Source organism: Cydia strobilella, chromosome 7 (genome assembly GCF_947568885.1).
Source record: "Cydia strobilella chromosome 7, ilCydStro3.1, whole genome shotgun sequence".
Taxonomy (NCBI): Eukaryota; Metazoa; Arthropoda; class Insecta; order Lepidoptera; family Tortricidae; genus Cydia; species Cydia strobilella.
Window position 1 is genome coordinate 18,286,505 of NC_086047.1, and position 16,512 is coordinate 18,303,016.

The window sequence follows — 16,512 nt, forward strand, 5'->3', positions numbered from 1 at the left end:
TGTTTCCGCCATATCAAAAACCGGTAATACTTAACCGGTAATTTGACTCGTGTCAGTAACAGCGTCTGTTGATAGATGGCGCTATTATCAATTTGGTTCGAAGAGAGAGCGACCGCTTTGAAGGCGAAGTAGGCGCCCGCAGTGAAGACTCCTGGCCGAACTCCCGTTATAATGAACACCACACTTGTTGTCTTGTGCGGGCAGTGCGCCGACCGCACGCCCTTCCATACACGCGAATGTGACATTACCACATTCAAACAATTTCGAATATAAAAAGTGTGCCACTCGATTTAATTATCATTATTACCGGTGCAATTGTTTTAATTAATATTTAAAATGTGCTCAAAGAATTTATTAGTATGTTTGCAACTGGTAAGTTTTTATTTTTTATACACAGTTTACTTTGTTTTACTTTAATGTTAATAAAAGTAGTTTAGCTGTTTAAAACAATATATAGTTACCTTTTTTATTTATCTAACTGACGTTATTACAGCAACTTCAAATTGTAAACAAACGTTTTGCCTGACAGTTGTATGTGGGTAGTTAAAAAAAATTATATTCATGATAAGTAGGTATTGCAAACAAATGTTGTGTCTCATAAGTATCCTAGATATAATCTCATCTTACTACGTTCGTTCCGGCTTTTTAGCATGGCTCGCCTATGAAGCTCAGGGTTCTCTTGGCAACCTAATCTCAAGCATTTTCGACAAATTTCAACCTCTCAATGCATAAGTTTTTTGTTATTGATTTTTCTTAGGTACTACCTACGGTGTGTATGTATGTTACTCGCATATATTCTATTAATTAGGCTGATAGTCGCAAATTACATCTTATACTTAAATTATACACCCGATAATTTCTACATAAAAAGCAACTAATCATTTTCCAACATCCATAATATTCTGCTGACAGGGAAGCGATGTAAAAAAGTTAAAAATAATCAATTTAACATCGTTAAAGATAAAATTATACTTAATAGCGTACTGGTTGACTGACTCATTGCCTATGCATTCAGAGTAAACGGACCGTTCAGAGGAAAAAAGGTATGAAACAGTGGGCAAAGTTTTATCTGTATTTTACTGTTACCCAAGGCATCCGTTGGTCGTCTAAGCGCATTAACGTGTCATTAGATAAAGGTTGCTGACCGGGTCTTCCATATTCATGCGATCATACGCAGGCAGAAGAAGCTATAAACATAACAGCACAGTACGAATTTCGCAAAACTTCAGTTAGCACCTAAATGTTTGCTAATTTCACTGGGTGTTATTAACCGTTACGTTTCAACTTTTTTAATGATAGGGACCAGGGGTATAACCGCGAAAAACGAAGTTCGTAAATTGCGGGTACCTTTCTCTGGCACTCTAATTAGTAATTACTTCATTGGAGTAAAAGAGAAAGATCCCCGTAATTTGCGAAATTCGGTTTTCGCGGCAGGCCCCCAGTTGTGAGTGCGAGTCCGACTCGCGCACGAAGGGTTCCGTACCATTACGCAAAAAAAACCGGCCAAGTGCGAGTCGGACTCGCGCACGAAGGGCTCCGTACCATTACGCAAAAAATGGCAAAAAAATCACGTTTGTTGTATGGGAGCCCCACTTAAATATTTATTTTATTCTGTTTTTAGTATTTGTTGTTATAGCGGTAACAGAAATACATCATCTGTGAAAATTTCAACTGTCTAGCTATCACGGTTCATGATATACAGCCTGGTGACAGACATACAGACAGACAGACAGACATACAGACAGATAGACAGACAGACAGACAGACAGACAGACAGCGAAGTCTTAAGGGCCCTCCACACACACACATTCGCGCATGAGTGTGGAGTAATAGTAATAGGGTCCCGTTTTTACCCTTAGGGTACAGAACCCTAAAAAACGAAATCAAAGAAAATTAATTATAGGTACAGTCAGCTGCAGAGAAAAGGTACCCCACGTCCATACCAATTTACAGAACTTTCTATGCAGGGGGGGTGCCTTTTCTCTGCAGCTGACTGCACTGCACCAACACGCTCCGCGATTGTTGCGCCATGTAGGGTCCTAGCTAAATTGGTTGTTCAATACTTTCCCTATAGAATTTCCAATTTAGCAAGAACCCTAAATAAATGGCATAACAATAACAATCCAGTGTGGTGACTGTACATGTAAACCTGATAAATCTACAAATGTACGGTGCGAGTGATAGAGTTAGACCAAGATAACTCTGCAACGATTTATATAGCATAGACTGTACAAGTGTTATATATGTCATAATTTCATAGAAGTTCGCGTTTAAAATAACACTCGCACAGTCTGGCTGGGCTATCAAAATCGCTGCAGACTTATCTTGGTCTAACTCTACATTACATATATTGTTTTGCTAGAAATAAATATTAACAAGTTCTTTGTTTTGGTGCAAATTATCTAATTAAACGACCAAGAAAAATATTAAAAAAAAACCTGTTTCTACCATAAATTCATCATTGAAAATTTACAAAGCATAATGTTCGTCCGGTTTTAGGGTTCCGTACTCAAAGGGTAAAAGGTACCCTATTACTAAGACTCCGCTGTCCGTCCGCCTGTCTGTCTGTCTGTCCGTCTGTCCCCAGGCTGTATCTCATGAACCGTGATAGTTAGACAGTCTAAATTTTCACAGATGATGTATTTTTGTTGCCACTATAACAAGTACTAAAAACTGAACAAAATAAATATTTAAGGCTCCCATACGACAAACGTGATTTTTTTGCCGTTTTTTCGTAATGGTACGGAACCCTTCGTGCGCGAGTCCTACTTGCACTTGGCCGGTTTTTTTATTAATTCCGATTCTTTTAATGTAAAAATTACGTGTTGTATTTGACCGTGGCTTATCTCCACGTCCGCTGTTATTGTCGTGAACAACAAAAGTTTTCTCCGTTTAACTAAAATCACGTACTATGTGATCATTATACCTCGGAAATCGAGTATTTAAATGTCGTCCAAAAACGTGATGCTCATACAATAGACCTTTGAGACCACTGAACACTTTCGCTGCTTTTTCTTTATACAATTTCACTTTTGAATTATTTCCTAGATACACCTTTGAGACCGATAATAGGCAACGTAATGACATAGTAATTTATGCATCCCTTAAGACGATGTTGCGTCAAATGACGATTGAATCATATTTACTACAGTTTTACTATAGATAAATGATTATATTGCAGTTTTTTTACCCATTAGACATGCGACATGCTTTATTTAAAATGAATTGTAGTGCATATTACGGTATTTTTCATTAAGTTAATAAGAAATAAATATTGCTGTTTCATTTTCTGCCTCGTACATATATGAAACTATAGATAGTGCTTTAGTAGCTCTTTGTGTTGTCTTAACTAATGTAAACTGGAAAAGCAAATGTTTTAGCTTAGTGGAAAGTAGCTTTCCCTCTATTTAGCCCGTATTGAGTATCCTATAATATAATAGAAAGCTTTAAAACAGATGACTAAATTACACCTGACACCCATCTGTTTAAAGGTTCCTACAAAGTTCAATGACAGTTATACGCGAATGACCCAGAAAGTTGATACTGATACTTTCTTATTGAGGATCTTTCCGATTCGCCACACATCACTAAATTAGCCTTCCGTTTGTTATTAACAAAGACCGGAAACAGAATAAATTGTAGTTGAACATGTAAATAACTTATTTTTTTCTTATCACTAACAGTTAAAAAAAAGCTTGTTACCTAAAATTCGTGCGAAGCAGTAGTTAAACAAGTTTGCAATAGTGCAGCTTATCTGTAGCTATCTATAACTGATTCACCAGTTCGTGACCAGGGAATGCCGGATCAAGGGTACTAGATTCGTGCAAGAAAGGGGACAGGTTTCGTTGTTTATAGTGCCAGTGGCCACGGAAACTATGTCATTCGGCCACGACGCGACACACATACCGCTCACGCATTCTATGAAGAATGACAATCGATCATTTTTGTCGGTTTATTGTCCTACATAAAGCTTTATTATATTATTAAATGCAATCATGACCGCTTGATGTCGATCATTGATCAGATCATTCGGATCTGCGTGGATTATTATATTACCTGATTGCGGTGAAGCTAAATCATGTGTATGTCGAATCCTTTCCTAACTTCTTTCGAGACTGCGTAGCCCCGGTTGAATTGATTTTGACAGGATATGTTATAGGAGTGTTAATGGGTATTAAGTTCAAAATAGTTGTAATTTTGGCGCTAAGATATAGGTACGGGTCGATAGACGAACATGACGAAACTATAAGGCTTTGCCATTTTGGCTACGGAAGTCTAAAAACCGCCCGATTAGTTTTTGGAATGACTTGAGTAGGTACCTAGGTTGCTACTTGTTTTGTTACTTTCTTGCTGTATAATTCAACAAACTTGTTCTCTTGTTTCAGGCTCTGTTAGCCGGGTTCGTGTCCGCTGATTGCGGTCCAAGATTAAAATATGCCTGGGGCGATGCTCTACAAGGCACAGAATGTCCGGGTCCGGACGGCTCTCCTTATCCACGGTAGGGAATTAGGGATGTTCTATAACAATCCTACTTAATCGATTCATCGGTTTTATCATGCAAAAAATAAAATAAATATATTTTCCCTGTTAAAATAATATAACTACCTATAAAATAAAAAGAAAGACAAATAAAAAAAAAGATACTTAGATTAATTATTTTCGGAACATTAAAATATGTAATGGAAAAGTCAATCGACGAATAAAGAAAAAAATGCATTATTCTATAGGTGGTAAAAAATAAATAAATAAATCAATGAGGGCTATCGCGTTTAATTTCGCCGCTAGGGGCGCTACGCCGCGCTAGTGTAGATGAAGGTCTTTCAAAATGTCAAATGCATAGAAGTTTTGGGGGTTCCAGCTTTTTCATCCGGAATTTTCACTCCTTATTCATAATTATGGTAAATCTTTGTCCATCTTTGATTAATCATGGTAAACAATAGATATCGCTCAATAAATGTTAGAGGTTTAAAAAAAGTGACAACTAAAATATATGCAAAATTAAACAGGTCGAAAAAATGGCACATTTAGACGTTAAAATACCTTTGTGTATATTAGAACGTATTGATTTTATAAAACTAAGCATAGAAGAATTTTAAGATCTGTTTTTCTGGACCTACATCTACAGTGGCGCCAACTGGTGAGCACAAAAACAGTAGCCCTCATTGGTGGCTTCGAAAATATCTATTACCATACCAGGCAAACCAGGTAATAGATTGATGAAACCCCATGTAAACTGATTTCAAAAGAGTTCAAAAGTATAACTTCTTTTTTTATGATAAGATAATCATTTTAAGTTCTTGTCGTGGGCGTCCATTTTCGTAAACAAAGACGTTGTATGTTTCCGTGAATGTATTACTGTTAATTGTATAATTACATTATTGTTTCATTGAAGTTACTTTTATAATTATTTACTTAGGTACTTAACTTACATAGCAAAATACATGTATGTATGCACATAATGATATTTAGATTTCTTTAATATGGAGTTTAATTACAGCAATGGAAAAATGTAAGTGCAATTACTGTAATTACATAATAGATGCAGGTATTTTAGATAAGATGTATAACAATGTCTGTGCCGCGATACATAGGTTACCGGTTAACTGCTAAAGTAGTCTTGCTCATTTTTTTAAATTTATGAGTGGTATTATATTTTATCGTAAATAACCATAAAAAATACGCTAATTTATATGGAAGTAATTTGGAACAAACATTTAGGTTAGGAGTTCGAAACGTCGGGATGTATTATAAATTCAATATACGTGATATAATCCGTTTTCATAGTTTTATTTCATGAGTAACTATCGCGGTAACCGAAGACAATATTATAAACATTTAGGTGTTTATTTTGGAAACTCATATATATTCCGCTATGACTTGTAGTAGTAGTAGTAGTAAACTCTTTATTGTACAAAAATACACATTCAAAATTACATGGTACAAATAACAAGATGTACAAAGGCGAACTTATCCCTTTGAGGGATCTCTTCCAGTTAAACTTTGAGTAGATGAGAGGAGAAAGTGAAAAGACTTGTCGTACAAACAAAAATAAAACTTATTTACTTCCTTTTACTTGATAAATATTGGTTCCTACCTATGTAAAATATGTAACGTAACACATTAATAATCTATTCATTATAACCGATAATAAAAGCTTGCCAAAGGTAACGAGATTAGCGATAAGCGTCGATGACCTTAGTACTCAATTTGTTCTTAGTTGGGTTAGGTTCAGGTTCAGCACAATCGATAGGCAGATTAGGTACGCGTCTAACAAGTGCGCAAACAAGTATGCATAGAATCGGTAAATCGGTAAATGCGACAGCGGGGTTCAACCGGTCGGGCGACGATGCGGGCAATCTGCGCTTCGTCTATAGAGCGACTAGAGCGAGACGCGGCGATTATTCGGCTTTGTCCAACGCCCGTTCGGGCAACATCGGACATTTCCGTTACATCGACGGTCCGAACTCGACGCCATATCTCTCCGGGCATAGTGTGAAGCGTTCTGCGTTCAGTTGTGGAATACGTAGACAAGTTATTTTAGTAAGATTCTGATTTGTGCGCTGTAATTTCTAAATAATGTCGGAAATCGAAGAAGACGTCAATAGAGAAGAATTCAATCGAAGAATTGAAGAAATGTTTATATCCAAGAAGGCTCCAAACACATTTCTATTGTCAGGTTCCAAGTATAACACGCTTATCCAACAAGTTAAAGCGGCAAAGTTAAAAACGAAGAAGACGCCCGCGGACTATCGACGTGCGAAAAGATACGACGTGATCAAAACACCAGAAGGAGAAAGGCTCATAATGGCCGCCAAGCCCGGTCAAACTACGCAACAAGTATTCGTTACTATGGACGAAATATACGACGTTGTACGTGTTAACCATTTGAAATTAATCCACGGTGGCCGAACGAGAATGATGGAATTCATAAAACCCATGTACAAAAACGTCACCGCTGAATGTGTGTCCGTTTACTTATCTATGTGCAAGGGTTGTAAAAATAAAAGTTTTAAAAGAGGTAAACGGTTGCCTAAAATTACACCAGATGATAATTCGGATTTACAAGAAGGAGTTTCGCAAAACTCTGATGAAGATGATGCGACAGAAATTGACCCCTTCAAAATTGGCAGTTCAGAAACATTAGTTGAGATTCCAGTTCAAGAAAGGCAATCAAATCCTATTTCAGAAGGAACTTACCCTGAACTTTATTCTAGAGGACAAATAGATATATTAGCGGTGACAGGAGAAGAAACTGAAGAATATAAGTATATGCTGGTTTATAGAGATTTTATGTCCAAATTTACTCATCTAAGAGCATTGAAGACGACCTCCATCGAAGAGTCAGTTGATAACCTACTTGATATTTTCTTGGTATTTGGTGCACCGAACATTTTGCAATCTAAAAACGGGACCGCCTTGACAGCTCCGATTTGCAAACGAATAACGGTATTATGCCCCGATATTATAATTCTCACCTCCGAATCCAATTTTAGAGCTCATGATTTGGAAGGAAAAACAAATGAAGATATCCTTAAGAAAGTGAATACGTGGTTGTCGAAAAATAAGAAAGCAAAGTGGCAAAAGGGCTTGAAATTTGTTCAGCATTCGTTGAATACGAGATTTCATACAACATTATGTAGAACGCCTAGTGAATTAGTTTTTGGCGTAGATCCGAGGAAAGGTATAGCGTCAGCATTGCCTATGGATGTATGTCAGGCTTTATCATCTGATACTGATTTGAAAAGAACTTTAGAAAAGAAGGATGATCAAAACACAGAACAAATTATGTCGGAGGAATCATTGATATTGCCGTGCGATTTTATTAAAATTGAAGCTATGGAAGATGAGGAAATTATATAATTTTGTTACTTACAAAGCATATGAGGTTTTTGATTCTAAAAAATAAACGTCGTTTGAAATTTGTCTTTTTAATTTTTTTTTGTGGTAGGCATTTCTTTAATAGGGGGTATTACTGCAATGTTCTGCCACCAGAGTGAACCACTAGCCCGTTTAGTAAACCATAGAGTAACTTATACATACTGTGCCTTTTACAGTTTTTTGACAAGTTTTCAAAGATAATAAAATATGACATTGATGCACCAAGGCGGCAAGAGAACCTAACGGGAAACGCGAATCCGAAATTTCGCTATCTGCCTCTTTATCGCTCGAATATGCAGGAGTGACAGAGATGTTAGATAACGAAATTTTGATTTTCTTGATTTGCGATAGACCCTCAGATTGTGGTAGTGGCGCCCCCTGCGCAGACTTTCGCGTAATATTCCCTATTATTTTCCAATGTCTTAAATTTTTAGATACGTGCAAAATAAACAGATGAACATTCGACCTGTTCTTATTTAATATTTCAGCTATAAATAGTCTCATCAAGTATCAAAATAGTAAGAAAGAAATACAATTGCTAATTTGCTACCTTTGCCCCTCTACGCTCCGAGCGTTGACCCGTAACCCGTAACATAGCTAATCTCTCATAAATACCTATAGACAACCGATTCCCGTTAATAATTCTACTTACAAGCAAGACGTTTATCTATGGCACACCTACCATGAGAATTTTCCCACCGCGCCGGGACGTATGCAAGCAATTTTCTCTACGCTTGCAATGTAATTTCAAAATGATCATTATTATGTCTCATTACATTATAATAACGCACAACGGTATACGTGAGTTAAATTTTATTTCACGCCATCTTATTTCAAGATTCTGAAGTCGTAATTTTAATGGTGTGTGGAGTGAAGTAGTGAGTGGTTCTCGGCTTGCGTTGATATTGATTAATGTGCGTGGTTGTTGGGTTTTTGTTTTCTAATAATTGGAAAGATGGCGTTGTAGTCAATTGGCCGACTTCTTGTAGAAATAAGTAGAGAGACGTAAATTAATAATACAGTGTTAATTTACTGGTAACCTCCATACAACGCCGTATGCCTTGCAATTGTTGTAGGTGGCGCTATTTATGTACTTACATATTATGTTTACATTTTAGGTTTGGAGCCATGAACACATATCTTACTGCTATTTAAAACTACCCGACTAGTCCAAAATCTCCCAATTATGGTACAAAACTCGAATATATTCATTTAGGTGTGACTATTATTCGAATGACGCAGTTCGGAGGCAAAATATTTTCATAAAATCAAGAAAAAGGCTAGACAAATCCATAAGTAACATGAGTTTTGATACTTAATTACGTATTGATCTTCATCATTCTCTTGCACTCGTCCCATTCACTTGAAACTTGTGTAATTGTAGTTTTGGACTGTATAGTTCGGTGGTTTTACGGAACTTCTAAACATAAAATTTGATTAGCTCGACCGTTGCTACACAAACTTTACCTGCAATGAAAGCATACATGTACATTAAAGTATAGCGCCATCTAGTTCTATCTTTGAATGTCAAGTTAGACAATATTTATTTTGTCTATATTTATCTACATTGACATCTCTTTTTTTGTGACATTTGTTTTATTTATTAATTTTATATTCTATTATTTGATTTCTGTTCTAACCTTAAGTTGACGATCTTTTAGTGAAAGCCTTTGTTTTTTCCCTTTTTCTTTAAGAAATAAATATATCTAATCTAATCTAATCTATACTCTATTATCTCAATTTTCCAGGCATTTGGTAAACCGAGCGTTAAAATCCGGAGCATGGGGGCAGTCTTCACGTCAAGCACGAAACGTGCGGACAGTAGACCCGTCCATCATGCGACGAGCACTGCTGGAAGCACACGAGGGATACTCCGAGGGATTGAGGCCGCAGAATGGCAGTAGAACTGGTTTGTAACTATTATTGTAGTAATAAGTATAGCCTAGGGTCTCAGGACAGTCTTTAATCGGGTGGTCAAAACACGCAATCTGCTTGACACACGAGTGGGTACTTCAAGAGTTTGGGGACGCAAACTTGTAGTAGAACTGGGTATGTTGGTTTCCTCCTCTCCAGTTACTGTGCGTTTCCTATTCAGGTTATAACATAAAAATAGGCTAGCCTTCTTGTTCATTAGTGTGTACTGATACTAATACTTGGGGTAACTCCAGCCAGCTGATCCTGCAGCAAGGACTAGGAAGGGGAGACTACAAGGGGGTTAGGAGGTGACGTTGATCGCGAGATCTCATCGCACGTCACGATTTTTTTCGTGATTCTGAATTTGGTCTGATTTATCGTGAATTGAAAAACATTCTGTATCACACAATACTCTGTGTATACAAAATATCTAAGCCCATTTCGTACTAACTTGGATGAAACACCTATTATTTTGTAAATTGTGGACGAAATTATGGCATTTCGTTCCCTTGGGTCACTCCTTAAATCATATATTAATGGGCCATCTACCAAAGTTTTTCTAACAAACTGTGCTACTATTATCCCCTCACTCACAGGACAAAATAACAACAAGAAATAGTTGATCCGCCCACTTACTTCACTTTTTTCCGATATTCATTCTAAATTACAATTAGGTGAAAAATGCCATTCTTGTAAAATATCCCACGCTCGCGTGATCCACTTCCCAAACAGTCATCTCATGTGTCATAGGTATAAGGAGACTGCGTTTTTAGTCCATTGTAGTTAAAGTTGACTATGGCGTGGGTATATACTCAGAGCAATGGAAACGGATAACTTTGTATCGGAAATTTCACACGAAGCGAACAGTTCTCATTACTTTCGAGTGTAGTTGGCGGTAAATGAACTACGAGTATTATCAACTATTATTAAGTCATTAGCTTCGGTAAGTATGTCGCGTAAAGGTGGCTATCACGAGTAATTTTCTCAAAAACTTGCTTAACGGAGGGTGAAGAAACTTTCGAATGTTTCTAGGAATCTATCAGTCATATCGAAAAGTTTTGTACGAACAAATTTAAGCATTACTAGGTAATATTAGTAGTATTATTTATTCTGTAGCATTACCGACGTATGAGCGTATGAGCTTCCCAAGTTGTAAATACTTCCTTACACGAGTTCAAGAAGTAGGAGATCCTCGATTCGCCGGAATAGGTATTTTATTTTCGCATATGCATCGAAGACAGCTAGGTTCATTATATACTTACTTACTTCGCTGGCTCAGCGACCCGAAGTGGATCTTGGCCTCAGATACTAGGTTTCGCCATTCGTTCCTATCCTGTGCGATCCGACGCCATTCAGCCGCCTGGATGTCACATAGGTCCTTCCGGACCTCATCGATCCACCGGTACCTAGGCCTTCCGACCGGACGTCTCCCAGTTAGTCGCCCCAGATATGCTCTCTTGGCCGCACGATCCTCTCCCATCTTCTCCACGTTCATTACATAATAATTGTTATTTTGTTGTTTGTTATCTTTCTAGTTGATTCAGGCGGTAAAAGTGCTTGTCCTTTTAAGGCCTCTTTAATGCTGTGAGGATTATGGCACTTATCGCTTTGTATATTCTGGCAACTCTGGCAAGCCAGTTTTGTCAGTAGAAAAATGCGGTAAATTTGAAAATTGTAGCCCCCATACAAATTTCCTTTTTCTACTGGCAAAGTTGGCTTGCCAGAGTATATATTTTAAACAACACTAATATTCATGTTTCTTCATACATTTCCAGGTCGCGCCAGCAACCTCCCCGGCCTATCCCCGACTACGACGAACTCCTGCGGCGGCGGCCGCCTCTGCCGGACGCGGTACAATACTACAGCGCCAATGTACGGTGTGTCACTGACATCCGGACAGCCGGTCACTATTGTGCAGAAGTTCCCGGATTTACTTCAGCAAGTTGTGTTTGAAGTTTGCGAGTGAGTATCGTTATATTTGTATTAAGACACGATTACTTACGGTAGACGAACGGGTGACACCCGTTGACCACGAACGCTGTAAAGGGTTAGAAACGTCGGGGTATAGTAAAAATTTAGTATACGCGATATAATCCGTTTTCATAGTTTTATTTCATGAGTAACTATCGCGGTAACCGAAGACATAATTACACGATTAGTCCTTTTTTTCACTGAACAAAAATTGTCTGTAAAACCAATTTAGCCAGTAGAAAAACATGAAATCTGATGAAAGTCAACGACGATTGAGTTTCATCATCATTAGCGAGTCTGACAATTGCTATTTTGTGGTGATTTATGACCCATTTTTGGGATAATCGTCACGTTTCTTAACGGCTATCTTTCAACGGTGCCTTGCGATCTACCAGATCTTCGACACACCTTGCCTTCTCCCGTTACACCCTCCAGAAACTTCTTGCACAGAAAAGATAACACTGACTATACTGAGCAGGTCTCTTGCAGTAATACTTGCTCAGAAGACAATGAAGTAAAAAAACCGTTCAAGTGCGAGTCGGACTCGCGCTCAAAGGGTTCCGCACCATTACGCAAAAAAGGGCAAAAAAAATATTCTCTTCAGTATTTCCTGTTATAGCGGCAACAGAAATACATCATCTGTGAAAATTTCAACTCTCTAGCTATCACGGTTCATGAGATACAGCCTGGTGACAGACAGATGGACAGCGGAGTCTTAGTAATAGGGGTCCGGTTTTTACGGTACGGAACCCTAAAAAACACCGAAAACGATGAATATTCATCCCATTATTTATGCTGTCAGGCTGTAAATTTTCGACAAAACTATTTTGTAATAGATGATAACAGTAACCGAGGCTGTTATCAATGTTGACATACAATTGTACCGTTAACTTATTATGAAAAACTTGCAAGATGTGAAAGTGTAAGTGGCCTTCCGGGGTCAAATACTACGTCGCTAGTGTATTGTTAAATTTCTTCAACTAAAATTCGTTCTAAAATCATTTAAAGTTTTGTAATGTTACGTTGACTGACTTCTGACTCTGATCGGAAAAACCGGTAATATGAAGACTTTTGCTCGTCTCTAGATCATATTTAAATATTTGTCAATAATACATAAATCATACATAAATGTCAGTTTTATTAAGCCGCGACAAATCACCGCAATTTATCTTTGCGATCTGTCATTTTAACTATATCTAGTACATCTCTGTCAGTTGTATTGATAAATCACTGCGTTTGTGCAATCTATAAATTCAGCGGAGTTTACACGTAGACGTAGAATCAAATCAAATCAAAATATAACCTTGATTTACGTCACCTATTATGTGCCGTCTTTTTTCTCTTGGTTGTTTTTTTTTTCATTTTCAAACTTTTGATTAATATAATCTGGCAAACCAATTTGATGGCACCAAAAGGTGCGATATTCGAAGTTCAAAATATAAAATATGGAGATCGAATGCCTACTTTTTTAAATCTGCCGCCTTTTTCTATTGACAAAATTGGTTGGTCCACACAATATAAATTATGTCAAATAGTCTGGTCATATTATTAGAGTTGGACCAAGCAAACTCTGCGCAGATTTAGAGTATGTTAGTGTACTATAGACGAGAAATTACTATGAAAATATGACGTCTATTTTGACATTGTCACACTTTGTTATGTCAAAATTGGTGCAGGTTAAACCTTGGTCCGGTCCGGTTGAGGCCAGTTCGATCGTGTGGAAGGTAGTACGCCGTACGTCCGTTATGACACGATTTATGTGAATACTTAATACAAATTAATACAAATTACGTAAATAAACACACCTGTATCCATTTGTGTCATTCAAACGATTTTTTAACGCGCGTTGTAAAGTGCTCGTGTGTATGAGGCCTAAGGGCCTTCCACACTCGTGCGCGAATCTCGGCGCGAAACCGCTAACGCGAGTGAACTTGCAAGACTCTAACAGTTAAACTCGATCAGCTAATGCTTTTAACCAAACTGAGAAATCGCCGTGAAGTTGCGTACGAGTGTGGAGGGCCCTATACGTTAACGTCGCGATATGTTCGCTCTGCGAAGTCGCGCCGCGATTCAAGCGAATAGTCTGGAGGGGGCTTTATTTTTAATACAGTCGTCCTAATCCTAACTAGCATCCTATAAATTCGTCCTTAAATAGTTAGTGCAGTCAAACACTAGGTTACGTTTTAGGATGCGTACTTGCTAAACGCGATTAGTCGATTACACTAAGTGACTAAGTAACAGGTTACTTCTTACGCTATTCGGTTACACTATTTAGGATTCTGCATTAAGGAAACTATCCAAGGGCTTTAGACGGACTTCTCTGAACTTCATTTTCGGTATAACTAAGTCTAACAGCAACTCTTCTCATTCCAGATCAAGCGAATGCTCAGTCATCCGCGGTTCGTGTACACAAACGTACGTCCCGTACTTGTTCCTAGTGCTGCCGCTCGGGCCCGTCACCCTGACAGGACAGGACTACGTACTGGTGGAGTCCGGGTGCGTCTGTCGGCCGGATCCTTAAAACAAACTTTATTGGTAGGTAGTAAAATGAGGTTAAAAATCCACAGACTATAAATGCTTCCTGTCAGAAAAACAAAAAGTCTGTGGTTTATGTTTCAGTGGGTTTGACATCTAATGGCATGTATTTTTCTTGACCGATTGCAGCGCCATCTGCGTTAAGCTTTAAAATTTAGAATCCGTGGCTCAAGTTCAAACTATGACAGCTTATTTAATAGACAAAGTTGCGTCCGAATAATGAATTTGTTTGTGACACGATTCGCTGTGGCCAAGCTTTTAAGGCCTCCACTCATGTCACCGATAATTACATGAAATTCGCGTTTTATCTACATAGAGCCCTCCACACTCGTGCGCGAATCACGGCGCTAAGCCGTGAACGCGAGTGTGGCGTCGATTTCGCAGATTGTTCACGCCTTCGCGCCTTGTTCCCCGTTTTTTTGTCGGTACTTCGGCCCGCGTCAAAGGAGACGAGAATACACACTATTTTGACTCCTCTGTGGCAAGATAAATATTAATTTTATTATATTATGATAATATTATATTAAGCAGCTATATTGTACGGTTTTACAACAAAACAAAATGGAAAAACAGCTAAATCACATATGATGCCATAGATAATTAACAGTTAAACTCTCTTGCCGCAGTTGCCGCGAACCAAACTGCGAAATCGCCGTGTGAAGTTGTGCGAATGTAGTCGGCGATATGTTCGCTCCGCGAAGTCGCGCCGCGGTTCATGCACATTGGAGGGGGCTTAAGATCGATCGATTGATCATTTGTGGTACCTACTTAATCATATGCAATTGCAACGTGAGTAGAGCCCTTTAGAGTTGAGCGCTAAACGCGAAAGAAATATTGACTAATTAACACTTAGTTTATATATTCTTAAAACTTTCGGCTTTGCCTATGTATATTCACCTAAATAAATTTTCGAGTTATTTGACAATTTCTTTAATGGCATATATACCTATATGCCATTTGTTATACGTCTACTCAAACCTTGTCCCAAATGAAGCGACGACGTGAAGGACACAAGGTATGTGGAAAGTACTAAATCCTTTGTAGGTGTGGACAATGTCAGTAGCACAAACGTGTGTCATACGCACTGAAATCATTAAGAATTATAATATAATTCTACTACGTAAAAAAAATATTTTTACAAGATTTTAAGTGGCATGCTAGAATATTCTTTTAATAATATATTCTTTTAATAATTTCCATTGCGTTACTTTTTGACGTACGTTCCCTGGTAACGGAATGGAAAGTGGCAAAATAAAGTGACATATTACTTGTATTCTATCGGATCATTGAAGTGGGTAATACTAAGTAATTTTTATGCTTAATAAAATAGGTACAAGCGTTTAAAAAATTATTGAAAATGTGCATTGCTACTAAATTTATGTAGGTACCAGTAGATTTTGAATTTCTAATACAATTTGATATTTTCTGAATATGACTTCGAAATTATAGTATCGCGATTAATTATACGTTGATGGAATGGACACAAAGATTTCTTTTGGTATTTACGTATTTAACGTATGTATGTTTGTTTGTGTATTAAATCAAAATAGCTTGTTAGATATGATAATAAAGTTTAACTGTATTATCACATACCTAACGAATTTGTTGAAATGACGAAACTGTTTCGTCGTTTTATATTGCATTTATTAAGAATTTGCATTTATATAGAAATGACTGGAATATTGTTCTAAAATACTGTAAAATTGCCGACGAATTTATTTCATTCATTTGATTTTTTATTCTTCGGCCATTTTGCGGTTGGATGGTTGGATTTTATATTTAATTGACTTTTTTATGTTTAATAGACTGAATTTATTAATGTTAATTTATAAAAACTGTATTTATTATTTTTATCCTCTGTTGTGATGCAAATGTGTTTGAAATTTAATGTAGTTTATGAGAAGTATGTTTAGGATTTTAAATTATTTTTGGTTTGTTACAATCTGTCAGAAATTTTCTGTAATATACTAAACTTACGAATGATAAATGTATCAAAGATGAATAAATTGTAGAAATAACTTATTCTCTTATTTTTGATATCATATTTAATCATATACTGTATATTTTGAGATAATTTTGAACGTGTTTATTTGTACGTTCAGGTGAATTTCTAAAGAGGGTGAGTTGTTTAAAATGGTATAAAAACTTATTATTGTGAAAAATTTAGCATAGGTGCAGTTTTAAGGATGTAATTTGGCAAAGTATACCCTAATA

At 37.2% G+C, this 16,512-nt stretch overlaps 2 protein-coding genes across 2 annotated transcripts; both read left to right on the forward strand.

Moving 5' to 3' along the window:
* Positions 1-2: 2 nt before the first annotated feature.
* Positions 3-16,316, forward strand: LOC134743277 (uncharacterized). The gene is made up of 5 exons (XM_063676690.1): positions 3-372; positions 4,386-4,498; positions 9,627-9,787; positions 11,568-11,754; positions 14,137-16,316. Exons 1-5 carry the CDS (start codon positions 337-339, stop codon positions 14,282-14,284), a joined length of 645 nt encoding a protein of 214 aa, XP_063532760.1. The 5' UTR covers positions 3-336; the 3' UTR covers positions 14,285-16,316.
* On the forward strand, positions 6,275-7,860 carry LOC134742841 (KRAB-A domain-containing protein 2-like). Its single transcript, XM_063676025.1, has one exon. It carries the CDS (start codon positions 6,577-6,579, stop codon positions 7,858-7,860), a length of 1,284 nt encoding a protein of 427 aa, XP_063532095.1. The 5' UTR covers positions 6,275-6,576.
* Positions 16,317-16,512: the final 196 nt, after the last annotated feature.